We start from the raw sequence: 21,453 nt of genomic DNA on the forward strand, positions 1-21,453 counted from the left end.
AGATGGGACGTCGCAGGGTGCTTCTTGAGATAGACTGGCCCTCACGCTTCGCAGTTAACTAACTCGTTTGCCGAACCGTGCATGTTGAAAAGTGCATATCATTTTACAATTTAAGTTACTGTTGATGATTTTCAAGCAGTAGAACGTCCGCTTGGAGTCCAGGGTCGTTTACAACACTAACCAGGATCTCCTTTATGCCTTCACTATTCTGGGCGTTGATAAGCGATAAGAAGCCTGATATGCCGATGAGGGGGTCTATTTTTGACCTCGTCCCTCGTTCGCGAGCCTACGCTGCCACGAATGGCATATCACCGAACATTTAGAGTGTGAAGCAGAGCGCAGATGTGTGGGATCGTCTTATTGTATAGAAACACCTAGCAGACAATGGTCGATTCAACTTTTGAGGCTGGTAGTACGAGTAACTATAAGTATCTCCGCCGCCACCATCGATCCTGCTTATCCTCGATCTCTGCCTTAACTGATTAATGTTACCGACATATACATTACTATCGCTTACTTATCGTGTCTCGTACACCTTTTCGCCCGTGTCTCTGCAAGTGCCCCATCATGTGTCATAAATGCACGTGCATGTCTCAATCACCCCCAGGTCATAGTTTGCAAAACTTAAAATTTAAGATTCGGTGGGTATTCAGGGTGATCAAAAGCACCGCTAACTCTTACATCAATGCCGACATCTTGACACTCCTCCTCACCGCACTCAAAGACCCTTCGTTGAACTTGTATATCGGTCGGAACTTCTTTTTCGGTGGCGCTTGTGGTCTCACGCCGTCTGCGGTGACTGTAATAAGAGAAAGAAATCCTTATCAGCGGACATTTTCCCGACGATATAAACGGGGCATGCGCGCCTCACGCTTACCATCTTCCTCGATAACAGCGACCGTTCGTCCGAAGAAGTCCGTCACAGGCTGGAATAAGGTCAATGCTGCCCATCAAAAAAAGTCACACAGACAGTACCTACCAGCAACGCTTTTTCCTCAGGCTTCTTTGCTATGTTTCCCATCAATCCGTACGCTTTTGCAAATCCATCAGCTCCCGTGTCCGAAGCCTCGGTATCGGCTCCGCCTCGCTTTTGGGCCAACTCGGCATCCATCTAACCAGCACCCGCGTTTTAGTAGAAGAAGGAGCAGAGTCGTCAAGGAACACTTACAGCTTGAGAAATGAGTTGACGGATCATGAATCTCGATGCTAAGATGTCTTCGGCTCGTTTCCCATCATAATGAACAAAGACATCGATTGCCCTATAGCCGAACAATATTCAGTCCTGTCTGGCAGCTCTGTGACGGTTAAATGACTCACGGTTCAAGCCGCATCATTGGCTGACCATTCTCAGCCTTTTCCTTGTAGAATGTAAGACCGAGTGGGATCATCAATTCAACCAATCTCTCGAGAACCGCTTTCTCCGCCGGCTTGACGATGTTTGCGTTCACCTAGTTGTATCAACATTAGCTGCAGCCAGAAGTGAACAGTCCGTTTGAAGACTTTACAGGCTTAAGAGGCGGTGAAATGATTCGCATGAGGAAAGGAATAAGTTCGGTGAGCGTCGTACTGGTGGTGAACATGGAGCGCAATATAGGAGGAAGGACATTCTTGAAAGCCGTCGCAACCTCTTCATTAGAAGCACGTGTTTGATACGCCTGTACGTTATTAGCAGGGGTACATTGACAACTTCGAGACACCTACTTCATAGTCAATCTTGGGATACTCTGTTGGTTTTGAACTGTTGCCTTGTGACGCCAGGTGCGGATACCAAGCTCCCACTCCCCATGGCATGTACCCCAACAACTCCCATTCCTGTTCACTTGTAACTCTCGCTTGTAGCCTGTCAGAAAACGCCAGCCATTCGTGAACTTTTGTCAAGTTTTTCATCGTCCCATCCAATGGTTTGAGGTTCGGGTAATGTTCGAAGGCGCCTAAAAGAAGTTTGTCGTACTCACCGCAAGAGTTGATGATAGGGATAATTCGTGGAAGGTAGCGGGTATCGTCAATGCTTCCTTGTGCGCGTCGCTTCTTGGCAGCAAGGGGAATGAAAATGGCGTTCCACGCTGTTTGGAGGGTGGTGCTGGTGTCTTTGAGACCTAGAGATGTCGCGCGAATAGCTTCTTCTGTAACCACCGACGATCTGCTTTTAATGAACTAGATGCCTGACTGTTAACTTCTGCGACTTTGATTGACGGCTGACACGTACTTGCAATGTGTTGAGGCAGCTTCGAACATCGCCGCTCGTCATCTCCACCAGAGTATTGAGCGAACGAGTATCCGATTGAAGACCTTCTCGTTTGCAAATATCTCGTAACCTTACGACCAGAGATTGAGCTTGTGGCTTGCGGAACCTGATAATCCTCGCGTACGACCTTAGAGGACGCAAGGCTGGTGCGTAAAGATCGTTGCAAATACATATGATAGGCCTTCTCAGCGGCTTTGCCGGAGTGTTGGATTTTTTTTTCGCAGGCACGTCCTGAATCAACTTAATTAATGCCTTGATGAACCCACTCTCTCCACCTCCAGCACCGTCAATCTCATCTATGACTACACATGTCGGTTTGCCCTCCGCTCCCAAGCTAGTACCAGCATCAACGGCATTGCGAATTCTTGTTTGTACCGTCTGGTAACTTCTATCGTCCGAGGCGTTGATCTCGAGGATGCGATACCCAGCATGGCGGGCCACGATAGATGCCAATGTGGTTTTACCGTATCCCGGCGGGCCGGAGAGAAGAAGAACACGTTCATGAGGTCGCCCAAGGGGGTCTACAGCGAATGGCTTGGAGTCGGAGGCATCGAATGGGCGTTTCTTTGCTTGGGGCTGTTGTCTTTTGAAGACACATTTGTCCCATTCCTTGAGCCATGACATAACTTCGCGATGCACGCGCTAACGGTTTTATCAGCCTCTACCAGGGATCGTATGTAATAAAAGCTTACATCTTCGCCAAGCAAGTCGGTGAACTTTTTGGGCCTGTACTTGTCCACCCACATCGTCGTTCCCATCTGTATTTTCTTCGTCTGCCCCTCAAATTCCTCGTCAATTTGCCTTTGCAGCCTTCTGTCATCAATTTTGGGTCTAACAACAGCGATCAGAAATGATGTGACCTACTTGAGAGCTTTTTCTCGAGATTTGAGCTCGTTGACCTGATCGAGCAACTTGTGCAGTGGCACAGTTAAGAGTTCGCCAGCTTTTCCTTTCCCGCCTCGTTGTTGCAGTTCCTAAGTTAAGTCAGCCAATACACCTCTTGAAGGGATAAAAAAGTACACAATACACACTAAGGGAGATATGGCTTGGGGTTTCCATCTTCTCTGGAAAGTAATCATGTCACCATCAGCCGTTGCAGCCATAAGAGAAGGCAGGGTGCAAGGTCGTGTTTGTTTGACGAGCCCACTTTGTGGCTCCTTTTCTTTTGGCAGCTGATCCAGAGATATAGCAGGGATATCTAAAGGAGGAGTAAGGGTTACTCGTGAGGCTACCCCGGGTGAGCAACTGCAAGCTTTTGGCGAGACTAACAGAACCTACAGGATGCGACAGGCACGTCAAAGTCGAATATACCGTTTGACAAGAATTCGTATCCTGTGGTTTCTTTATCCTTCCCCTTTCCACTAATCCTTGATTGAGTCTGCTCGTCATTTCCGTCATCTCTCCCCGACGGTTCATCCTGTAATTCCGCAAATTCTCTCTCCATCTCCATCACTGCCATCTCATCTTCCCAGTTTTCGTCCGGTTCAAAATCTGGAGGCGGCGTAGGTATACGAGGAGCTGTAGGCCTTGATATTCCTTCCCTTTCCATAAGCAAGGTCGCGGTACTATTAGACACATCGTTGTTGGTAGAAACCGCCGGGGCAGAGGATGTCGGAGACGCGTCCTGATCCTGTCGGGTTAATTGAGGCTGAGGTTGCAGTCCAAAGTCAAAGTCGAAAATATCGGTAGGCTCGAATACGAGAGTTTCGGGTGATGCTTCAAGCATGTTGGGAAATTCTGCTTGAAGGTCTTGAGGCCTAATAAGATAAGTGTGATGAGATGGGAAGCACTTGACGAAAGAAGAATTGGACAATACGACGGACGCGTCGCGTCGAGAAAACATTAGGCACGGAACAAACTTCCGACTTCCTCACGGCGGGGCCAGAGTTCTTTACATAATGCAAATTCTTGAGCCCATGAACAAAACTAGCGAGAGACGGAGTACGATTAAAAGGCTATAATATGAATAAATGGGACAGGAGCGAGAATACTGAAGAGAACGACCCCCCATTGGTTTTATACATCACGCTCTAGAATTCGTACAAGTCAGGTCTATCATGCCTCAACGCAATTTTCTGTGGCTGATCTTTCCCTCGCGGTCCATGATCATGCGTATGTGAGTGCGCGTGGTCATGCTTCGATCCGTCTCCTCCTTTACCAACAATGATAACCTCCTCTTCCCCTCCGAATCTCACCCGAGCCCGAGGCTTTGATGGTTTCTTATCCTGGTCGGCTCCTCTTGGTTTATCATCGACTCCTGTCTGGGGTGTGGAGGCAAGAACAGGCTGAGAGGGTTCGATACCACTGGAAGGTATTGTCATTGTAGGATGAGAATGTGCGTGTGAGTGCGTCGCGTCAGCTCCATCCAAAGCTTCTCTCACATCCCCTCCAGTCCGTCTCTCCCCCACACCCCCTTCCACGCCCAGATGAACCGTCTCCACCACAAACCGTTTCCTCTTCAGTCTGAACCCAAGATTATTCTCGCCCGCACCGCCACCGCCGCCTGACGATGACGCCGATGTTGATGATTGGGAGACGCCGAGCAAAGTGGAGTGTTTCAAGGTAGAAGGAAGAAGGGCGTGGGTGGTTGGATAGGAGTGGAGGGTGAGGAGACCGTGGGTTGGGAAGAGGGGTGGTAATGTGGGGTCATCTGTGCTCATAATTACTCAAAATGTTTATTAATTGGACTCTGTACCTACCGGCGAATCCCTTGAGTTCAACACATGCGTCCACGCCCCACGACAGACGCCTCACAATACTTTCTCTTTCATTACCCATCGAAAGGATAAGACTCGCGGGAAGCGTTATCAGAGCTGAAGCTGGCTTGGTCTTCAACAGCTCTCGAAGAGAATGAATGAATCGATGTATTTCCTGAAACCGGATACGGAGATATTAGGGACATTCCGATAATCTGTTCTCGAGCACAGACTCACGCTCATGGAAATATGCCCCCAATCAAGACTTCCAAGCTCATGCACAGCCAGTCTCGTCGCTCTCCCTTTATCGGCATGCTGCAACTTTTCCCACACACCTTTCAACACTTCATCCAGAACACATGATCGAGAAGTACTCGGCTCATCAGAATTGATGGCCACGTACGACATTTGACCAGATTCTTGCATCAGGGAAAGGGCTTCCGGTGGGATGGTAGTCATAAGAGATAGATTAGATCCGTTGCCTACGTATCATTAATCAAAACCAATACCCCGTCAGCCAGTCTACGCAAGACGGAATTTTGAAACTCTTCGACTTACCCTTCACCGTGGTCTGAAACTTGCCCATCTTCTCATATCTCCACGCAATTTTCCTCTCACCACCTTCCACCCCTCCTTCGCCTTCACTTTCACTTCCATCTCCAGATACTCCGCCTTCCGTCCACATACACCCTTTCACCACGGCCTCTCCCTCCTCCTTCTCCCCGACCAGCACCCCCGCCTGACCCGACGCCAAACCCTGAGCGATCCAGTATCTCTCCAGTAACCTACCCCACGCGGACTGGGTATCTGGAGCGAGGACGAGAAGGATAGAATGAAGGGGTAAACCGCCGCCGAGAAGGTCATCCATTGACGGAAGGCCGGTTGGGAGCAGAGGTAAAGAGTGAATAGGGGACGGTGTCGTACCCGGCGGAGGGGGGTTGGCCACTGGAATTCGGCGAGTAAATGATGGCATTTTTACTGCGTGAGAAGAAGAGTATGGCAAATGCAGTCAAGGTGAACAAAAATGAAGTTTGTTCGTCGGTGCTCGCGTCGGCGTCGATGACGGGAACTTGGCCAATTTCGGCTCATCGAGGTGGAGGTTCCTTTGCACCTATTACGTAAAAGCATAACAATATGAATAACAATGAGCCGAACTCGAGCGATTGACGTGAGCTGTTCAAATTCTTGTAGGCAGATGTAGATAGGTAAATATGCGATATTTGGATCGTAGACATCGTGCATCGTGTACACAGACGAAAACATGTAGATAACGAAAGGGACATGGGGTATCGTTACAAACGTAAAAAAAAGGTATACGTCCTTTCCACTGCCATCAAACATCCAGTTAGTGGTTCATGGGAAAGAAGATGGAAAAAGATTGTGAGAAAAGAGACAAAGTAAAAGGAACTACACACAGCCCGTGTTTATAAAATTGAGAGCGCAACGGAAACGAAAAATAAGAGATATAATGGTAGATACTATGATATAAGGTTCGTTATGCGCGTCAATATTTCAAAATTTCAATTGTCCTGCACAGCCAGTGTTCGTAAACAAGTTCGAGAGAGTGATAGGATGGGGAAGATAAGATCTAACTCTGGAGGGCGGCCTCGACCACGAGCTGACCGTACTGGGCAGCAAGAGCGTTGATCATCTCAAGGTTGCCGGTAACTTCGACAGAAACTTCTGATGACCCGCTGTTTGCGCTGCCGCTGACACCAGTATCGGAGGAAATGGTAGCAGAAACACTGCTGTTGGAAGCGTTGCTCACAATGGCGAAAGGGTTGGTAGAGTTGACGGCCGCAGAAGCGGAAGAGTACGCGGATGAAGTGATGGTGCTGCTAGGCGCAGAGGAGCTGTAGGTGGAGCTCTCAACCCAGACGGAGGTGGAAGTGGAAGAAGGAGCCACCCAGGTGGAGGTGGGTGTGGTCGAAGTAGAGGTTTCAGCGGGCGAAGAATACCACTGGGTGGTGGAAGAAGGAGTGGGTGAGGTGGAAGGCTCGACCCACTCAGGGGTGGACGATGACGAAGGAGGAATCCAGACGTAAGTGGAAGTCGATGAGGAAGAAGGAGCAACCCAGGTGGAGGTGGGGGGTACATAAGTAGAAGTGGGAGTTTCAGAGGTGGTAGTCGCGGCAGGAGCCTACAAAAGATGTGTCAGTAGGAATTTTGCGCGGAGTTTTGTAAAGACAGCCCAACTCACATCGTCGTCAAACCACCAAGTGATTTGAATAGTACCGGCGTCATAATCAGCGAACCGGGTGAAAAGGCCGGGAGACAAGTCAAGGGATCCATAGTCACATGTAGGGCATTCGTCTGTATGTTTGTTAGCAAAGGAAACGCCTCAAATATCAACTAACTCACCAAGAATCTCAACACCGCTGACAGTGGTAGAGCCCATTTGGATGGTAATGTACTTGAAGCACTGAGGACCGGGGTCTGCATGCGTGAGATCCATCAGCACATGCCTTTTTTTACTTTTTTCTGGAAATTTGATTTTCCGGCATAAAGAGATTCAAGGACTCGTACTTACATCCACTACCATACTGCGCAGAGTTCAACGCAACCATGTAATCGCTGTCTTGAGAGTTCAAACCACAAGCGCCCAAACCTGTGTAGTAAAAGGTTCCAACGCCGGTATACGTTGTCCCTCGGGGAGTGAGGGTCCTATTGTCAAAGTGGTCGCGCTCAACAATGGTTCGATTGTCATAATGGTTATCCCTCTCGACGATGGACGGGGATTCTTCAGCATCGCGGCCATGAATATGCTCGTAATTCTTTCGAGCTCGCTCGTGAGCGCGGCGGTGGGGAGGGTTGTGGGCAGCGAGCGCAAGAATGGGGAGGAGCTGGAAGAGGGCGAGGAGGGCGAGCATGGTCGGTGGGTGTATCGAGTTAGTTGATGTGCTGGATAGTCGGATTACGATATGTATGGAAACCAAGTAAAGAGCGTGTATAAATGAATGTGATGTTGATGTATATGGTGTTAATGATGTAAAGGAGAGGGTTTCTGTTATGAAATTGCAAAGGAGACGAACCGTGCAAACAACAAGCCCCCATCCGCGACTGTGACAACTGCCCCTGAGAGGTCATCCGCGTCGCCTTCAAACATAAAACGCCGAGTGTGGCACTCCTTGCTGACACCTACTATGTATTATAATACGTCCAGGGAGAGTCGAATACGTAAGATTGCCATCCGCAGTTAAATAGCAACTCACCTCGACAACGAACGAAACATGCATGTACTACCTTTCATCTGCCATACGACGGGGTGCATACGACGGCCAAGACTTCATTGAGTGTGACGACATGACAACAATTCTACAAGGTACTTTTTTAGATTGGATGACGTGAGTCAGTAACCAGATAGTAAGTTCAATTGTTACAAGGACGGAGTTAGTTCTTAGTGTTGTGAGCGAGGTGTCTATAAATGCATGAAAAGAAGAAACAAAACAAAAAACCTACAATAGAAGCCTATAGAAGATTATAAGCACAGCCATGCCACCAAACAGCCTCTCTCCGAATCTTCAGGTGCTCCCATTGGTTCGCTCATCATTCAACAGTTAGGTAGATAGTGGGATCTGAATATGTCAAGAGAGCAGGCGATTGACGTTTGGTGGTTGTACGACTCGGGGCATCAGCAAACTTACAAATATAATGAAAATGCATGATTATTACCCTCCGTCATCTACCCAGGAGCACTCTACAGGATCCACTAATCAATATCCTCACCACCCTTCCTTCTCCTCTGCTTCTTGGCCTCCCTATGTCTCCTTTTCCACGCTTGGGTCAACTCGCCTCGTTCCTTCTCCCATAGCCCTTTCATGGCCGCCTCGCCCTCTCGGGGCTGTCTGTGGAAGCCCATAAGGGGAAATTCTTGCTCTTCCCGACCCTGCTCCTGACCGTAACCATTGGGACCATAGCCCTCTTGATCATAGTCATATTCCTCCATTTCCTTCGTAAGAGGTTTAGGCACGCCGAAATACAACTCGTTGAACGGGTTCCGGGATTCTCCTTTCTTGCCCTTGGTTCTTTCCGCCGTTTCTTTGTCCATAGGGATGGCGAAAAACATGGGGGTCTCGGCAGCGTTCTCCAGGTCCAACTTGACTTTTCCTCTTCCACCTTCCATCATTGACAAAGGTTGAAGCTCGTCCTCCTCCTTTTGTGCAGCGATGGCACCGGGGACAGGGAGAGGAATGTCGAGTTCGTCATCGAGCTCGAGATCTTCGGCGAGGTTTGCAAGGAGAGAGAAGCCGGTGGCAGATTGAGCGGCGGAAGTGGAAGGGCCGGAGAAAAGGGAGGTGGAGGGGGCAGTAGGTGCAAATAGGTCTTTGAGAGTGGTAGGTTTTGAGGATTGGGGTTTTGCATAAAGGGCAGATGGAGACTTGTCGGAATCGTCCGATTCAGAGTCTGAACTTGGATCAGAATCCGAATCCGAATCAGAATCAGAATCAGAGTCATTGGAGTCAGAATCAGAATCAGAATCAGAATTGCCGGAGTCAGAGTCATCAGAGTCATCAGAGTCATCAGAGTCATCAGAGTCATCTGAATCATCTGAATCGCCATTCGAATCACCGTTATCATCGTCCTGCTCATCGTCATCGCCTGAACTGCTGCTAGATCCTGACTCAGAGCTAGAGCTTGCCTCCTGCGAGCTCTGTTTCTCATCCCCATTCCCCGTAGGTGGGTCCACGTCCATCTTATCATCATTTGAGCTGGACTCGTCGCTACTGCTGCTTCTTTCCTCGTTTGATGAGGGGTTCTCCGCATCGTCCTGAGGTTTCCCGCTTCCCTCTACCATAAACACTTCGATCATAGGCTCATGCACTTTGAAATTCTCCTCCCCGATCACTTCCGCCTCGGCAGGCGCCTTTTCCCTCTCCTTCTTCTTGCCTCGTCCAATCTCAACGTCCTCCCCATCACTATCATCATCACTATCATCTTCCAAAAAACCCTTCCATTCGTTTATAGTGAGCTTCTCCATCCGTGTGGACGCAGGCCCTTCAAGTCCGCCAAGGAGGGATCCAAGGACGTTAAGAGCGGCGGATTTTTCTGTACGAACCTGTTGAATGAGAGGAGCAGGTACAGCAGGGATGGGAGGGGCGGGAAGACATTTGGGTGCAGGTACGGGGATTGCGTCTGGGATAGGGGGAGAAGCAGAAGAAGGGGTAGGGGATGGTGAAGTTAAAAACTGATCCTCTTCGGGTACTGTACGCGTGGGGAACAGCGGGGAAGGAGCCTGAAGAGGTGACCCGGAAGCGGATGTGAAAGACGAAGATGAGACTGATAATTCTTCTTGTTCGAGGCCTTCAGCGGGGCGTGTGGAGAAGAGAGGCGATGAAGGTTGCTGAGGTTCATCGTCACTTTCTTGTGAAGAGGTAGGTACGGGAGAACCTAAATGGTTTTTGTGCACAGGGAAGAGAGGGGAACCTTCTCTATCGGCCGCCAAGTGTCTGGTGCCAAACAGTGGCGAGCTAGCAGCGCTACCTGCGACAGGAAGATCATCACTGCCCAAATCGAGATCGACTTCGATGTCATAGCCGTCCGCTTCAACACGCCTCCTTTTACCACGTACGACTTCTTCCTGAACGACTTCGCCGTTAACAGTTTTCTTCCATACACCAATGGGCACCTTGCCATCTTCCGCCGTCTCTTTCTCGTCGTCCTCTTCAAACTCTTCATATTCCCATTCACCCTCTTGTTGATTTGGTCTAGCAACCTGCTCTTCTGTAGAAAACAAAACCATCTGAGAGCCCCACTGAATCGGGTTGATAACTTTCCGGAAAGATCTTGCAGGAGGCAAACGAGCTCTTCTTCTTGAGTTTTCCTTTCTCTCAACAACGCCGATAGGCCTTTCCGCACGCATACAAACGGGTCTCACCAGTCGCGTTGCCTTGGTATCACCATTTTCGATGTTGAGAGCCACCCAGAACTTTTTCTTCTCTGCTCGTTTGACATCAACGATGATCATATCCTGGGCCTCTTTACCGACATCTTCGCCCCTTGATAACATAACTCTCTTTCGCTTCCTCTCAATCTGCTTAGCTTTTAATCCGGGATCCGAGTTGTTGGCAGCGTTGATAGCAACATCGAAACGGGGTTTAGCTTCGGCAATACGGAGAAGAGCGCCACGCCAATGGGACCCGGACATGATGTTGAGACAGCGTCTGAGCTGGGCAGGTGTGGTTTCAAGGGTCAAAAAAGTGAATGGTCTAGGGTTTCCTGATAGTGAATTAGCAAATAATGATAAATATATAAACGTAAGACATACCGAGAGCGTCGGGCTGCAACTCTTCGACATCTTTCACAGTTCCGAAGATGGAAAAGCGGTCTTTCAAGTGGATGGTGGTAATTTCCGGCTTAAGACCTCCGATATGGAGTCGTTTCGTTATTATCTCTGCGCTAGCCATGCTGTTGCAGGCTGAATATTTGTCTGTTTGGGGAGTCTAATGAATTACTTTGTACACCATTGCAAGTTGGTACGTATCTCGAAAGTTGTGAAGAAATCTAATCTCGTCACGTGACCGGACATCATTACCTGGAACGTCGGAGATCGAACCACTGGCAATGATTTCTTTGATCACTTTGTTTTCGATTTATCTGTATGTATGCTTGGTCGGCAGCATCGCTGGTAGCTCAAGACTGAAATCCTCAGAATCGAAGTGATTTATATCAAGGATATTACCATCGGCATCTTGAGCGATAATACGAACGGAACGACGTCGACTACGTGGATCGTCGGTGGGTATTTTTTAGTCGTGGAAAGCTGTCGGAGTGGCTGCTGGACCGCACTTGGTCTTTGCATTCGAGACCTGAGAGTTACTTATAAATTAATGATTCAAAGGAGTGTAGAATACCTCATAAATGGTCCTTACTCGCCGTCAAGCTGTTTCAGCATCTTCAACGCCTCCGCCCAACATGCCTGAGACAACCCCTTTACTCCCAAAACCAGGGGAGACATGCGAGGATGGAGAGCGGAAGACAATCTCCTACGAGGAGTCCCTGATGCTGCTACCCTGGCAGACAGATAATGATTATATTAGACATGGGTATAGAAGAGCGACACCCTCGATTCGAAAGTGCTTATGGAGTGCAGTAAGCTGTAAGTCAATTTTTTGTTGAGGTGAACTATCATACTAAGTCTTTCACAGACCTTCACAACGAGACAGGTTTGTTTAACCCTCTTGTGGTTGACAGGATAGTATAAACATTTACTCTCCCACAGTAAACATCCACTCCCATTCTGTTGGTGCTGTCTTCTTTCTCTCGCTCCTCCCCCTTCACCTCATCCCAACGCATTTCCCCACCCTAAACCAGTCCTGCAGCCCATTACCGACCCCGCCTACTCTACATGACAAGGTCGCCCTGGCTCTATACCTCATTTGCGCTGTGTTATGTTTGAGTTTGAGCAGCTGGTTTCATACAGTCTCATGCCATTCAAAAGAGGTTTGCGATGCAGCTCACCGTGGAGATTATGTGAGTCATTGATTTGGGGATATGAGTCCTGATCCTCTATAGATAGGTATTGTAGTATTAATTGTGGGGAGTATCACCCCCGGTATGTACTATGCTTTCTATGAGAATGCCTTCCTTCAAGTTTTCTATATGGGTACGTCCCATCTCATGTTGGAGATCGACACTGACAAAAAGCAACAGCTGGCATCATCATTGCCGGTATAGTATCAGCTTATGTTGGTTTGTTTCCGTATGCCCACTCGCACCAAACTGATCTTCCCACAGATCGTACTGTCCCCACACCATCGTTCCCATCGATGGCACCGTACCCTCACATTCATAGTTCTAGGCCTCTCTGCTGTGGTACCCATCACCCACATCTTGTTCACCCAAGGTCTAGTCCATGCGAGAGAAAAGATGAGCCTTGACCTCATTGTAGCAGGTGGGGCAAGCTACATTTTTGGTGCATTACTCTAGTAGGCTGAAATCTTTGTCACAAGATGGATGGGAAACTAACTTGATTGGCTTCTAGCGCGGCAAGAATCCCCGAAAAGCTTTCCCCCGGCACTTTCGACTATTTCGGATCATCCCATCAAATTTTTCACTGCTTTGTCTTGGCAGGCGCTGGTTTCCAATACGCTGCGCTTAGAGGTATGGTTTGGGGGAGGGCTATGGCTGTTGGTAAGACTATCGCCGAATCGGAAGGACTTTTGTAGACTGTGGTATAGATGACGTAGAATTGACAAAGTCTAGATCTCTCGACATGATTAGCTGCATTCTATTTACATATATGACTATATTGCACAACTTCGTACGCCCTTTATTTATATTGAACTGTCTTTACAAGCCTCTCCACTCAAGATCATCCTCAATCTTGAATGTCGCCTTCTCGCCACTGATGTTTTGTGCGTCTAAGCCAACCCGAACAGTCCACTCTCCCAACTCCGCCCTCCAAGTGTTCCAGAGCTCATCCCAGTGTGAGACCGCATCTAATACTCATAAGCTGTCTTCTTAGCTGTAGGTTTCTAGAGAAAACTTACACTTATCAAACGTGACCTTGATCTCTCTTTTTGCACCTGGTTTGAGCCCATAAACCTTTTGAAACCCTTGCAGAGTCCACTTCGGGTGCTTCAGTCCGTTCGGGCTCTCAGGTGGCGGACTCAGCCAGAACATGACTGTGTGCGCTCCCTCTTCCATGCCAATATTTTCCACTTGCACCCCGACTTCCACTCTCCATCCATCAGCACCGACGTTCTTTGGTGATTCTGGTACTTGAGAGATGTGAAGGCCGGAATAAGCAAAAGTGGTGTAGGAAAGACCATGGCCGAAGGGAAAGAGAGGGTCGATACCTCTTGCATTAAAATGCTTGTACCCTACCCAGATACCTTCGTCGTAATAAACCCTGGTGCGTGCCGATTTGTAGTTCAGATTGGCGGGAATATCAAGCTCTCGTTTGGGGAATGTCATCGGGAGGCGACCAGAAGGGTTGGTATACCCGTAGATAATGTCGGCGATGGCATTACCAGTCTCGTTTCCCAGGTACCAAGCAAACACCACACCTTTCACTTTGTCGAGCCACGGCATTGAAACGGCAGAACCCGCTTGAATGACAACAATCGTGTTGGGGTTCGCTTCCGCAACGGCATTGACGAGCTTGTCTGTGTCCATCGGTAAAGAAAGGTCAGGACGGTCGTATCCTTCTGATTCCCAGCCCGAGTTAAGCCCGATAACGAGCAAGGCGACGTCTGAGGATGCAGCGAGAGAGACGGCGTTAGAGAGGAGAGTCGAAGCGGGGATAACCTGGATGTAGCCAAGACGCATACCGGCACTTGCGATGGGAGTGTTAATGTTGTTGACTGAGTATGGCCGGGTGTCGTGGAGGAAGCGAATGTCATATCTCTACGACAAGCAATATCAATTCTCTTCCGTGACAATGTAACGTCAGTTGGACAACTCACCTTGTTCTTTGTAGCCCTGGTTCGGCCTTTGATTTCCTTCGTTCCCAAGTTAAAAAAACTCGTTGACCTTTCATCTTCCCTTGACGCATCGATAACAAGTTCTCCATTGATCCAGAACCACCCCTTGCCAGTAACGACCACTCCAAATTCATACTCTCCATCCTCCACCGGTGTCCAGACGGCATCAAGCTGGGTAAAGTACTCCTTAGTCAGACCAGGAGCGGTAAAGTCAGCAAGGAACATGTCGGATGAGTCCCATGTCTCGACATGTACGGGTTCCTCAGCTTTATCGCCTGAGGAGGTGATGGGGAAGTGTGAAAGTTGGAAGCCGGGTGAGCCATCAGGACAGGTAAAACTGTCGTCAAGTATAGGCAGGAACTTGTCGGAGTGACATCCAAGGGAATAGGAAAGTTCAACACCTTGGGGAGCATTATCGGAGAGACCTTGCCAGGGAGTTGACGACCAGGCTGAGCGAAGTTGCGCAGATCCACCGCCGGTGAGGACCTTGGCCTTGGCGTTGGGACCGATGACGGCGATCTTTTTGGGTTCCCTGATTGGGAGAACATTCAACTCATTTTTGAGAAGTACAATGCTTTCCCCAGCCAAACGACGAAGCAACTTGGCGTCTTCTGCTTGATCCTCAGTTCTAGTCTTCTCTTTGCCAGGCGGTGAATATACCAACTCCTCGTTTTTCTTCACAAGCTTCTGTACCCATCTTAATACACCACCTGCAACCTTGTCCAACTGCCTGGGGTCGATCTTGTGCGCTTTGATAAGGTGAGTCACTAGTCCGTTGGGACGCCATCGGGTGGCCCCGGGCATCTCGAGGTTGAGCCCGGCGTTGATACTTTCGGAAATGGAATAGGTACCATACCAATCACTCATTACCAGCCCATCGAACCCCCATTCTTTTCTCAGCAGCTCCTCAAGTAACCATTCGTTCTCCGAACAATGCGTCCCATTGAGTTTGTTATAAGCCGTCATGAATGCTTGTGGTTTAGACTTCTTGAGTGCAATCTGGAATGGTCGAAGGTAAATCTCCCTCAACGCCCTAGGCGCGATGACAGAGTCCTCGCCCATCCGTTCATGCTCTTGATCATTCCCCACGAAATGCTTGATCGCCGCACTAACACCACCTTCCTGCAGACCAGCAACATAAGCGGCCGCAATCAAGCCTGACAAAGTGGGGTCTTCAGAGAAGGATTCGAATGCTCGACCACCGAGCGGGGAACGTTGGATGTTGATAGTGGGAGCAAGAAGGCAGACAGCATTGCGAGCAAGGGTTTCAAGTGCTAGGAGATTACCGGCTGAATGGATTAAATCGGGAGAAAAAGTGGAGGCCAGAGAAGTAGCGCTTGGAAGGGCACAAGCCGGTGCTAATTCTGATCAGCCCTGAACATTTAACCAGCAAGTCCATGGTACTCACTCATATGGTAAAATGAGTCTCCTCGAGCGCCACCAGGGCCATCGGTCATCTTGATGCTACTCCAACATCAGTATACCCGCACTTCTAAGTAGCATAAGCACCTCACGAAGGGATGTTGAGCCTTGGAATCGGTACAGTGCTTTTATACAATGTACGTCAGCCTATGTCTATCAAAGCAAGCAAGCAAGCAAGACTCACGTCCACCAATCCTTGCCTGCAAGGAGGGAGATCTTCTCTTCTGTGGTGAGCTGCTTAAGGAGATCATCGATATTTGCGGTCAAGAACGACCTGTCAAGGTTTGTGTTGTTCGTGGGCATGGCAAATGTAGTGGGAAGTAGTTGAGAGAGGGAAGAGACGAGATAAAGTTATTCGCATTTAACCGGGTGCGACCTGGGGCCTGCCGCATATCTCACTGTTCATTCACGGTCAATCTTCAGTCTATGGACAAGATGTCAATACAAGTAACTCGGAAAGACTTTCCGAAGTCAATCCGACGTTTATCCTGCCAAACAGCCGAACTCGGCAAAGAATTATATCTCGGCATAATAATAACCAACAAAAATCAAAGAATACGCGGAAAAATGACAACTGTGGAAATACGCCGCCTCCCCTCTGCCAGGCACCGTAGGAATGCGACGCCTATTATTAGAATTTGAAGAAGAGAGCAGAAGAGCATTTATTACGGCGAGGAAGTCTTATCTGTTCTATAATCCGTTTGTTCGTTTTCACAATTCTTTTCGGCAGGCTGATCACAGTCCCCGTATATAGCGTAGAAATCGCCGCTCAATAGCGAGTAATTAGTCAACTGTCTAATATGCAACACATAGGACTATTCTTGGTGATATATCCGGGTTCCTTCGTTTTGAAGCAAAACCCAATCGACTTTGAACCCGTCGTCCGCTCGATCTCTCACCAGGCAGACGATGGAATAGTCGACTCTCTGGGTGGAAATGCAGATTGAGTTTGTCTTTTTCCATGATGGTAGCTGTTATAACATAATTTGCAAATGCGTTCGGCAAATGTTATTTATCAACTGTCATACAACGAATGACTCACAACGCACCATCATACGTTCACGGTAATAATAAAAATGTACTGTTAGTCCTTATCAGATCAGATTAGTCACTGCTGTTCGTTGTCCATCAGCCATCAGACTTCAATTTCGTGTTCTTCTCCGCATAATAAACATGTTGCACCCTGCACCATCGCAGGTCACACAGCTTGTTGCCCAGTTGCTGCTTGTTGAATCTCCGCTTCCTACAATCTAGTCTTCAAGTTGCTTACTGTAAACTAATTCCCATCACAATCTCTTGACAAACATACGATGATGAGAAGTGTAATAATTTCTCCGCGCGGCACCCACCATCCGGTATCGCCTTCGCATCCATATCCCGACGAGTCCTAATTTCGTTGAGTTTTTGTAGTTGTGTTGTAAAGCATGTGATAAGTTCATCAGGGACCGAGAAGCCCGGAACAACTGTCTGCAATATCTTCTTGCGCCATCTGAGCTTGGGTACGTACAAGCAAGTGAGAAGTGAAATACACAGAGGAGAGAAGAGAATTGTCGGGCGGAACGCGATCACGGTAGGATATAAAGCGGTATAACGATAGTCGTATAGGTGCACTGGCAAGTGTATCTTCGACCCGGCCAAGGCCTTCGATAGTATCGTATTACAGTTGTTGTACAGCGTATTAGCAAGGAGAAGTCACATCATAAAATGCATATATGAACGTGATGATGACGATGAGGGAGAGAGAGGAGGGTGTTCAGGGCTGAAACGCACCAACGCTAGCCAATAATAGCTACTAGGGAACGTATGAACAGGAGTGAGGAGGTGTCTATATATAAAAGCTACCTTGTTGTTGTTTGCACAGGCATGTGTCAGTGACGATGAAAGATGAAACATGTGTCGATTGTTGTGTCTGTTGATATGTCTAACTGGACATGACGCGTTTGGACCCTTTTGAGCTTTGGACTTTAAAAGCTTTTTAGGCTCAGATACTCGAAATTTGCTCAGTCTAAATTGTCCGAAAATAAGTTCAAATGAGTAAATATAGCGGGCAATTGGTGGTCCTTCTTTGGCGGAATATGGGGGAGGCCACGGCGGAGGCGAGTGGATATTTGAATATCGGACCAGCAGCGAGAAATGCTGCTTGCTACCATCGATGATCTCATGCCCGTATGCCAGCCACGTTTATTGTTTGTTTCTGAGCGAGGTTTCAATTGGCTGGCCCTCCTGGTGTCCCCCCTGTCGTACACCGTACATGGAGTAATATCGACCGTCAGCGAGACTGTCTACCAAAAAGAGCCGGGAAGAAGAGCAATAAACCTTCTGGCCTGTAACTGGAGTCACGTTGCACAATAAAATGTAATAAAGCCACGCGACCTGCCCACCAGCAGCAGATGCTACGACGTAGTAAAGGAACAACGCTTTTATCGCGCTTTGAAACCCGATGTTCACCTCGCTCTCGTACTTCGGAGCAGAGTCGGTGCAAGTATAGAGTAGTATGTACAGTAGTAGTACATATAACTAACAAATGTAGGTTGCAGATTGCAGGCTTTCTGCGTGCTTGATCCACCACGACGGTCATGGGTTGTTCCTCCATCTCATTTATCTCCCCGCGTTCGTTTCCTTGCATTTATTTATTATGAGCTACTGAAGTTATTCCGGGTCCAAGATCCAAAGAGGCAACGGGTTGGGGTACGGCGGGATCGCATTTTGACGCATGAATCTGATATAGACTTTTATGGAAGTGGATGGATGAAAATTGAAGTCGTCGGTGCAATGAAAAAAAGCCCAAACAGGAAAGTAAAAAGGGGAAAAGGGCGGGAACCTGGTGCGATGCACGCAATCCCAGAACCGGCTGCCGTGGTTGATGAAACGGAAAAAGGCGACCCTGGACCGCAGGACCAATGAGGTCCCTCCGCGACATGCTATTCGTCGGATTTTGGGCATGTTCGCCGTGTTTTGCTGCGTTTCGGAGGCCGGCCGAAGAGCAGGGAGCGCGTTGTTGACACCGTTTAATGGACCTGCTGCGAATATTCAGGTACATAAAAGCCCAAAAAATCCATGCAGGAGATAATGATGGGAATGCGGTCATGCTGTGCGATAGAGAGGGAGGAGTTGGCGGTGGGGAATGCAAGTGGGGGATGAAGGGGTCTGGTAGCGGGCCGTAGACTGTACGTAGCGCGTCTGGATGCAGGGCTGGGTGGCGGGGTTGTTGTTGTGTTTACCAGTTGTTGGCTGGCGCGTCCGGACTTTTTTTTGCCACAGCGTGCACGATCTGACCCTTATCCCTTACGTTTCCCACTCCCACATAGTACAAAAATAATAATATATCGAGATCCGTTATTATCCCACTGTGAATGGCCTCAAAGTCATCCTCTATACATCCGTACTCCCCGCTAGCCTATCCCCGCCGCCGCACCTCGCTTTCCGTCGCCCTCAATTCCCATCCTCTCCAGCCCCCCTATCCCTACTCTTATCCCTCCCACCGCCGACGAGCTGGCACAATGCCCAGCCAACGCACAAGACGTTCCCGCGACACATCCACAAGCCTCACACGCAAAACAGTCATCGCCTTCCTCGTCATCCTTTCCCTCGTCCTCCTCGGCACGGTTATCGTGCTTTCCACAGTATCATACTACCTCGCCATCCCCTCATGGGCCTATCTCACAGAGACTGAAGTTGCCTGGAGAGCAGAAGATGTCATCAAGCCTCTTCTTGAACAACCTAGACCGAAACTGTCGAAACGAGTGCAATGGGGAGAGCTCGATAGCGATGTCCTCTCCTACAGCTCGACGGGTGCTGCTGCGTCCGCTTCCACCATCTCTGTCGACTCTGCCACCATGACTGCCGAAACTTGGGACGAGTTCAAGGAGGAGATGGAGGAGCTTGATGCCGCTGAAGAGGTCGATGAAGATAATGCCACACAGCCTGAAAGTGAAGCTGTCGACACAGATCCTACCGCCACCTCATCTATCGAAGAAGATAATGGTCAGTGGGGGATTGATGGCATGGGCACTGGTTCATACTGGATGCGAAACGACTGGGACGGGCGTGTGCGGGACACCGATAGCTGGGAAAGGCTGTACAATGTTACCAACAGGTGAGTTCATCTCATTGGGGTATCGGCTGCGCTTTGCAGTGTTCCATCATGGTGCAATTGGGTCGTCTTTCTTCTTTTGTGCTCGGTCCTCTTGGAGTCGTTCGACGATATCAACGGGTTCCATTTTACTTGACTCAATCTCCTACTTTCATTAAATCCTGTTGAAGCAACGTGGTCGATTACCCCGAATAACTCTCTTCACAAACGAATATGGCTGACATGGCATCTGTAGGCCAGGAGAAAACATCCCTAGGTTGATTCACCAGACATGGAAAGACGACCAGCTACCCGAGAAGTGGAGAAAGGCTTGGAAGGAATGCAGAGAAGGCATGCCCGACTAGTGAGTACTTATACAAGAAGTATTGGCAAATGCTAATAATCTACAGCGAGTACATGCTTTGGACCGACGATCTCTCTCGAGAATTCATTGCCAAGCACTACCCGGCTCACCTTCACATGTACGACTCTTACGAGTTCCCTATCCAGCGAGCGGATTCTATCAGGTACTTTATCCTCCACCACTTTGGCGGTGTCTACATGGACCTTGATATCGGCTGTCGAAGACGTTTGGACCCTCTCTTGCAAGGTGATTGGGAGGTCATCCTTCCTATCACCAAGCCCGTCGGTATCTCCAACGACTTGATCTTTTCGTCCAAGGGTTCTGCATTCATGGACGGCACTGTCCACGGTCTTGCGGCTTTCAACCACAAGTACTTCTCCAACTACCCTACTGTCATGTTCTCTACCGGGTAGATATCTTGCTTGACAGTCACGAGACAAACGCTGATGTACCCCAGGCCCATGTTCTTGTCCGCCCAATATGCCATTTTCTCCGCCTCACACCCCCTCACCGAGTCTCACCCTCGTTCTGAGATCCGTGTCCTCCCCAAGTCTCTTTACGGGAAGAATGCCCCCATCTCTGACGTGCCCCACTCCTTCTTCTCTCACTTCTACGGTTCTTCATGGCACGCGGACGATGCTGGCTTTATCACGTTCTTGGGCCATTGGGGCAAGAGACTTATGTGGATTGGCGTCGTAATCCTCATTTGTGGTGCCATTCGTCTGATCTGGGTCAAGCGCAAAGCAGCGGCTGGACATCAATACCAACTTCTCTCCATCTTACCCACCACACGCTCCCCTTCACCTTCTGGTTATGACACAGTAGAGGCCAGCAAAACATGCGCAGGTAGTATACATGTGTCATGAGTGCTAAGGAACTACAACAAACTATTAGAAAGATTCCCTAGGTACAGCAAGGGAACAAACGTTAAGTAAAAACTAGTGATGCCCGCGAAAGACTTCGCGCAAAGGGTTTTGGGTAAATTAGTTCAATTGCATCAAGTTAATTTTGGGAATCACATTCAGTTTTGGGTGTTATGTTATTGAGAATGTACGTATTCGTTCAAGTGTGTGGTATTATGATGCATTTATTTATGATGCACTTTACATATATACACGGTGACTCATTTGATCCTAGACTTCCGGGCAGACTTGTTATCTTTCAATGATCGTTTGCGCGTATGTAGGAGAGGGAAAAATAGCCATATTCGACATAATAGTCGCGTATCA

The 21,453-nt window shown here is 48.7% G+C and overlaps 7 protein-coding genes across 7 annotated transcripts; 2 read left to right on the forward strand and 5 right to left on the reverse strand.

The window, feature by feature from the left end:
• Positions 1–543: 543 nt before the first annotated feature.
• Positions 544–4,021, reverse strand: CNH00420 (sister chromatid cohesion-related protein, putative). Its single transcript, XM_024657626.1, has 12 exons — positions 3,524–4,021; positions 3,277–3,473; positions 3,110–3,219; positions 2,938–3,055; positions 2,207–2,887; positions 1,702–2,154; positions 1,506–1,655; positions 1,318–1,448; positions 1,169–1,259; positions 980–1,111; positions 878–926; positions 544–799 (listed from the first exon to the last, which is right to left on the reverse strand). Exons 1-12 carry the CDS (start codon positions 3,969–3,971, stop codon positions 678–680), a joined length of 2,682 nt encoding a protein of 893 aa, XP_024513307.1. The 5' UTR covers positions 3,972–4,021; the 3' UTR covers positions 544–677.
• Positions 4,022–4,127: 106 nt separating this feature from the next.
• Positions 4,128–5,955, reverse strand: CNH00410 (hypothetical protein). The gene is made up of 4 exons (XM_572233.2): positions 5,500–5,955; positions 5,179–5,423; positions 4,945–5,116; positions 4,128–4,895 (listed from the first exon to the last, which is right to left on the reverse strand). The coding sequence occupies exons 1-4, from the start codon at positions 5,912–5,914 to the stop codon at positions 4,276–4,278; spliced, it is 1,452 nt and encodes a 483-aa protein (XP_572233.2). The 5' UTR covers positions 5,915–5,955; the 3' UTR covers positions 4,128–4,275.
• A 210-nt stretch (positions 5,956–6,165) lies between these two features.
• On the reverse strand, positions 6,166–7,961 carry CNH00400 (B2-aldehyde-forming enzyme, putative). Its single transcript, XM_572232.1, has 4 exons — positions 7,472–7,961; positions 7,303–7,377; positions 7,142–7,254; positions 6,166–7,081 (listed from the first exon to the last, which is right to left on the reverse strand). The coding sequence occupies exons 1-4, from the start codon at positions 7,809–7,811 to the stop codon at positions 6,530–6,532; spliced, it is 1,080 nt and encodes a 359-aa protein (XP_572232.1). The 5' UTR covers positions 7,812–7,961; the 3' UTR covers positions 6,166–6,529.
• A 631-nt stretch (positions 7,962–8,592) lies between these two features.
• On the reverse strand, positions 8,593–11,407 carry CNH00390 (hypothetical protein). The gene is made up of 2 exons (XM_572231.2): positions 11,207–11,407; positions 8,593–11,157 (listed from the first exon to the last, which is right to left on the reverse strand). Exons 1-2 carry the CDS (start codon positions 11,343–11,345, stop codon positions 8,651–8,653), a joined length of 2,646 nt encoding a protein of 881 aa, XP_572231.1. The 5' UTR covers positions 11,346–11,407; the 3' UTR covers positions 8,593–8,650.
• Positions 11,408–11,558: 151 nt separating this feature from the next.
• CNH00380 (integral to membrane protein, putative) lies at positions 11,559–13,211 on the forward strand. Its single transcript, XM_024657625.1, has 8 exons — positions 11,559–11,676; positions 11,780–12,037; positions 12,087–12,104; positions 12,161–12,411; positions 12,454–12,544; positions 12,592–12,626; positions 12,676–12,866; positions 12,923–13,211. Exons 2-8 carry the CDS (start codon positions 11,800–11,802, stop codon positions 13,104–13,106), a joined length of 1,008 nt encoding a protein of 335 aa, XP_024513306.1. The 5' UTR covers positions 11,559–11,676; positions 11,780–11,799; the 3' UTR covers positions 13,107–13,211.
• On the reverse strand, positions 13,172–16,187 carry CNH00370 (beta-glucosidase, putative). The gene is made up of 6 exons (XM_024657624.1): positions 15,973–16,187; positions 15,881–15,913; positions 15,775–15,830; positions 14,349–15,724; positions 13,431–14,289; positions 13,172–13,379 (listed from the first exon to the last, which is right to left on the reverse strand). The coding sequence occupies exons 1-6, from the start codon at positions 16,089–16,091 to the stop codon at positions 13,231–13,233; spliced, it is 2,592 nt and encodes an 863-aa protein (XP_024513305.1). The 5' UTR covers positions 16,092–16,187; the 3' UTR covers positions 13,172–13,230.
• Positions 16,188–19,113: 2,926 nt separating this feature from the next.
• Positions 19,114–21,328, forward strand: CNH00360 (conserved hypothetical protein). Its single transcript, XM_572228.1, has 4 exons — positions 19,114–19,884; positions 20,117–20,224; positions 20,271–20,633; positions 20,682–21,328. The coding sequence occupies exons 1-4, from the start codon at positions 19,142–19,144 to the stop codon at positions 21,088–21,090; spliced, it is 1,623 nt and encodes a 540-aa protein (XP_572228.1). The 5' UTR covers positions 19,114–19,141; the 3' UTR covers positions 21,091–21,328.
• The last annotated feature ends 125 nt before the right edge of the window (positions 21,329–21,453 follow it).

The sequence above is a fragment of the Cryptococcus neoformans genome (assembly GCF_000091045.1).
Source record: "Cryptococcus neoformans var. neoformans JEC21 chromosome 8 sequence".
Classification (NCBI taxonomy): domain Eukaryota; kingdom Fungi; phylum Basidiomycota; class Tremellomycetes; order Tremellales; family Cryptococcaceae; genus Cryptococcus; species Cryptococcus deneoformans.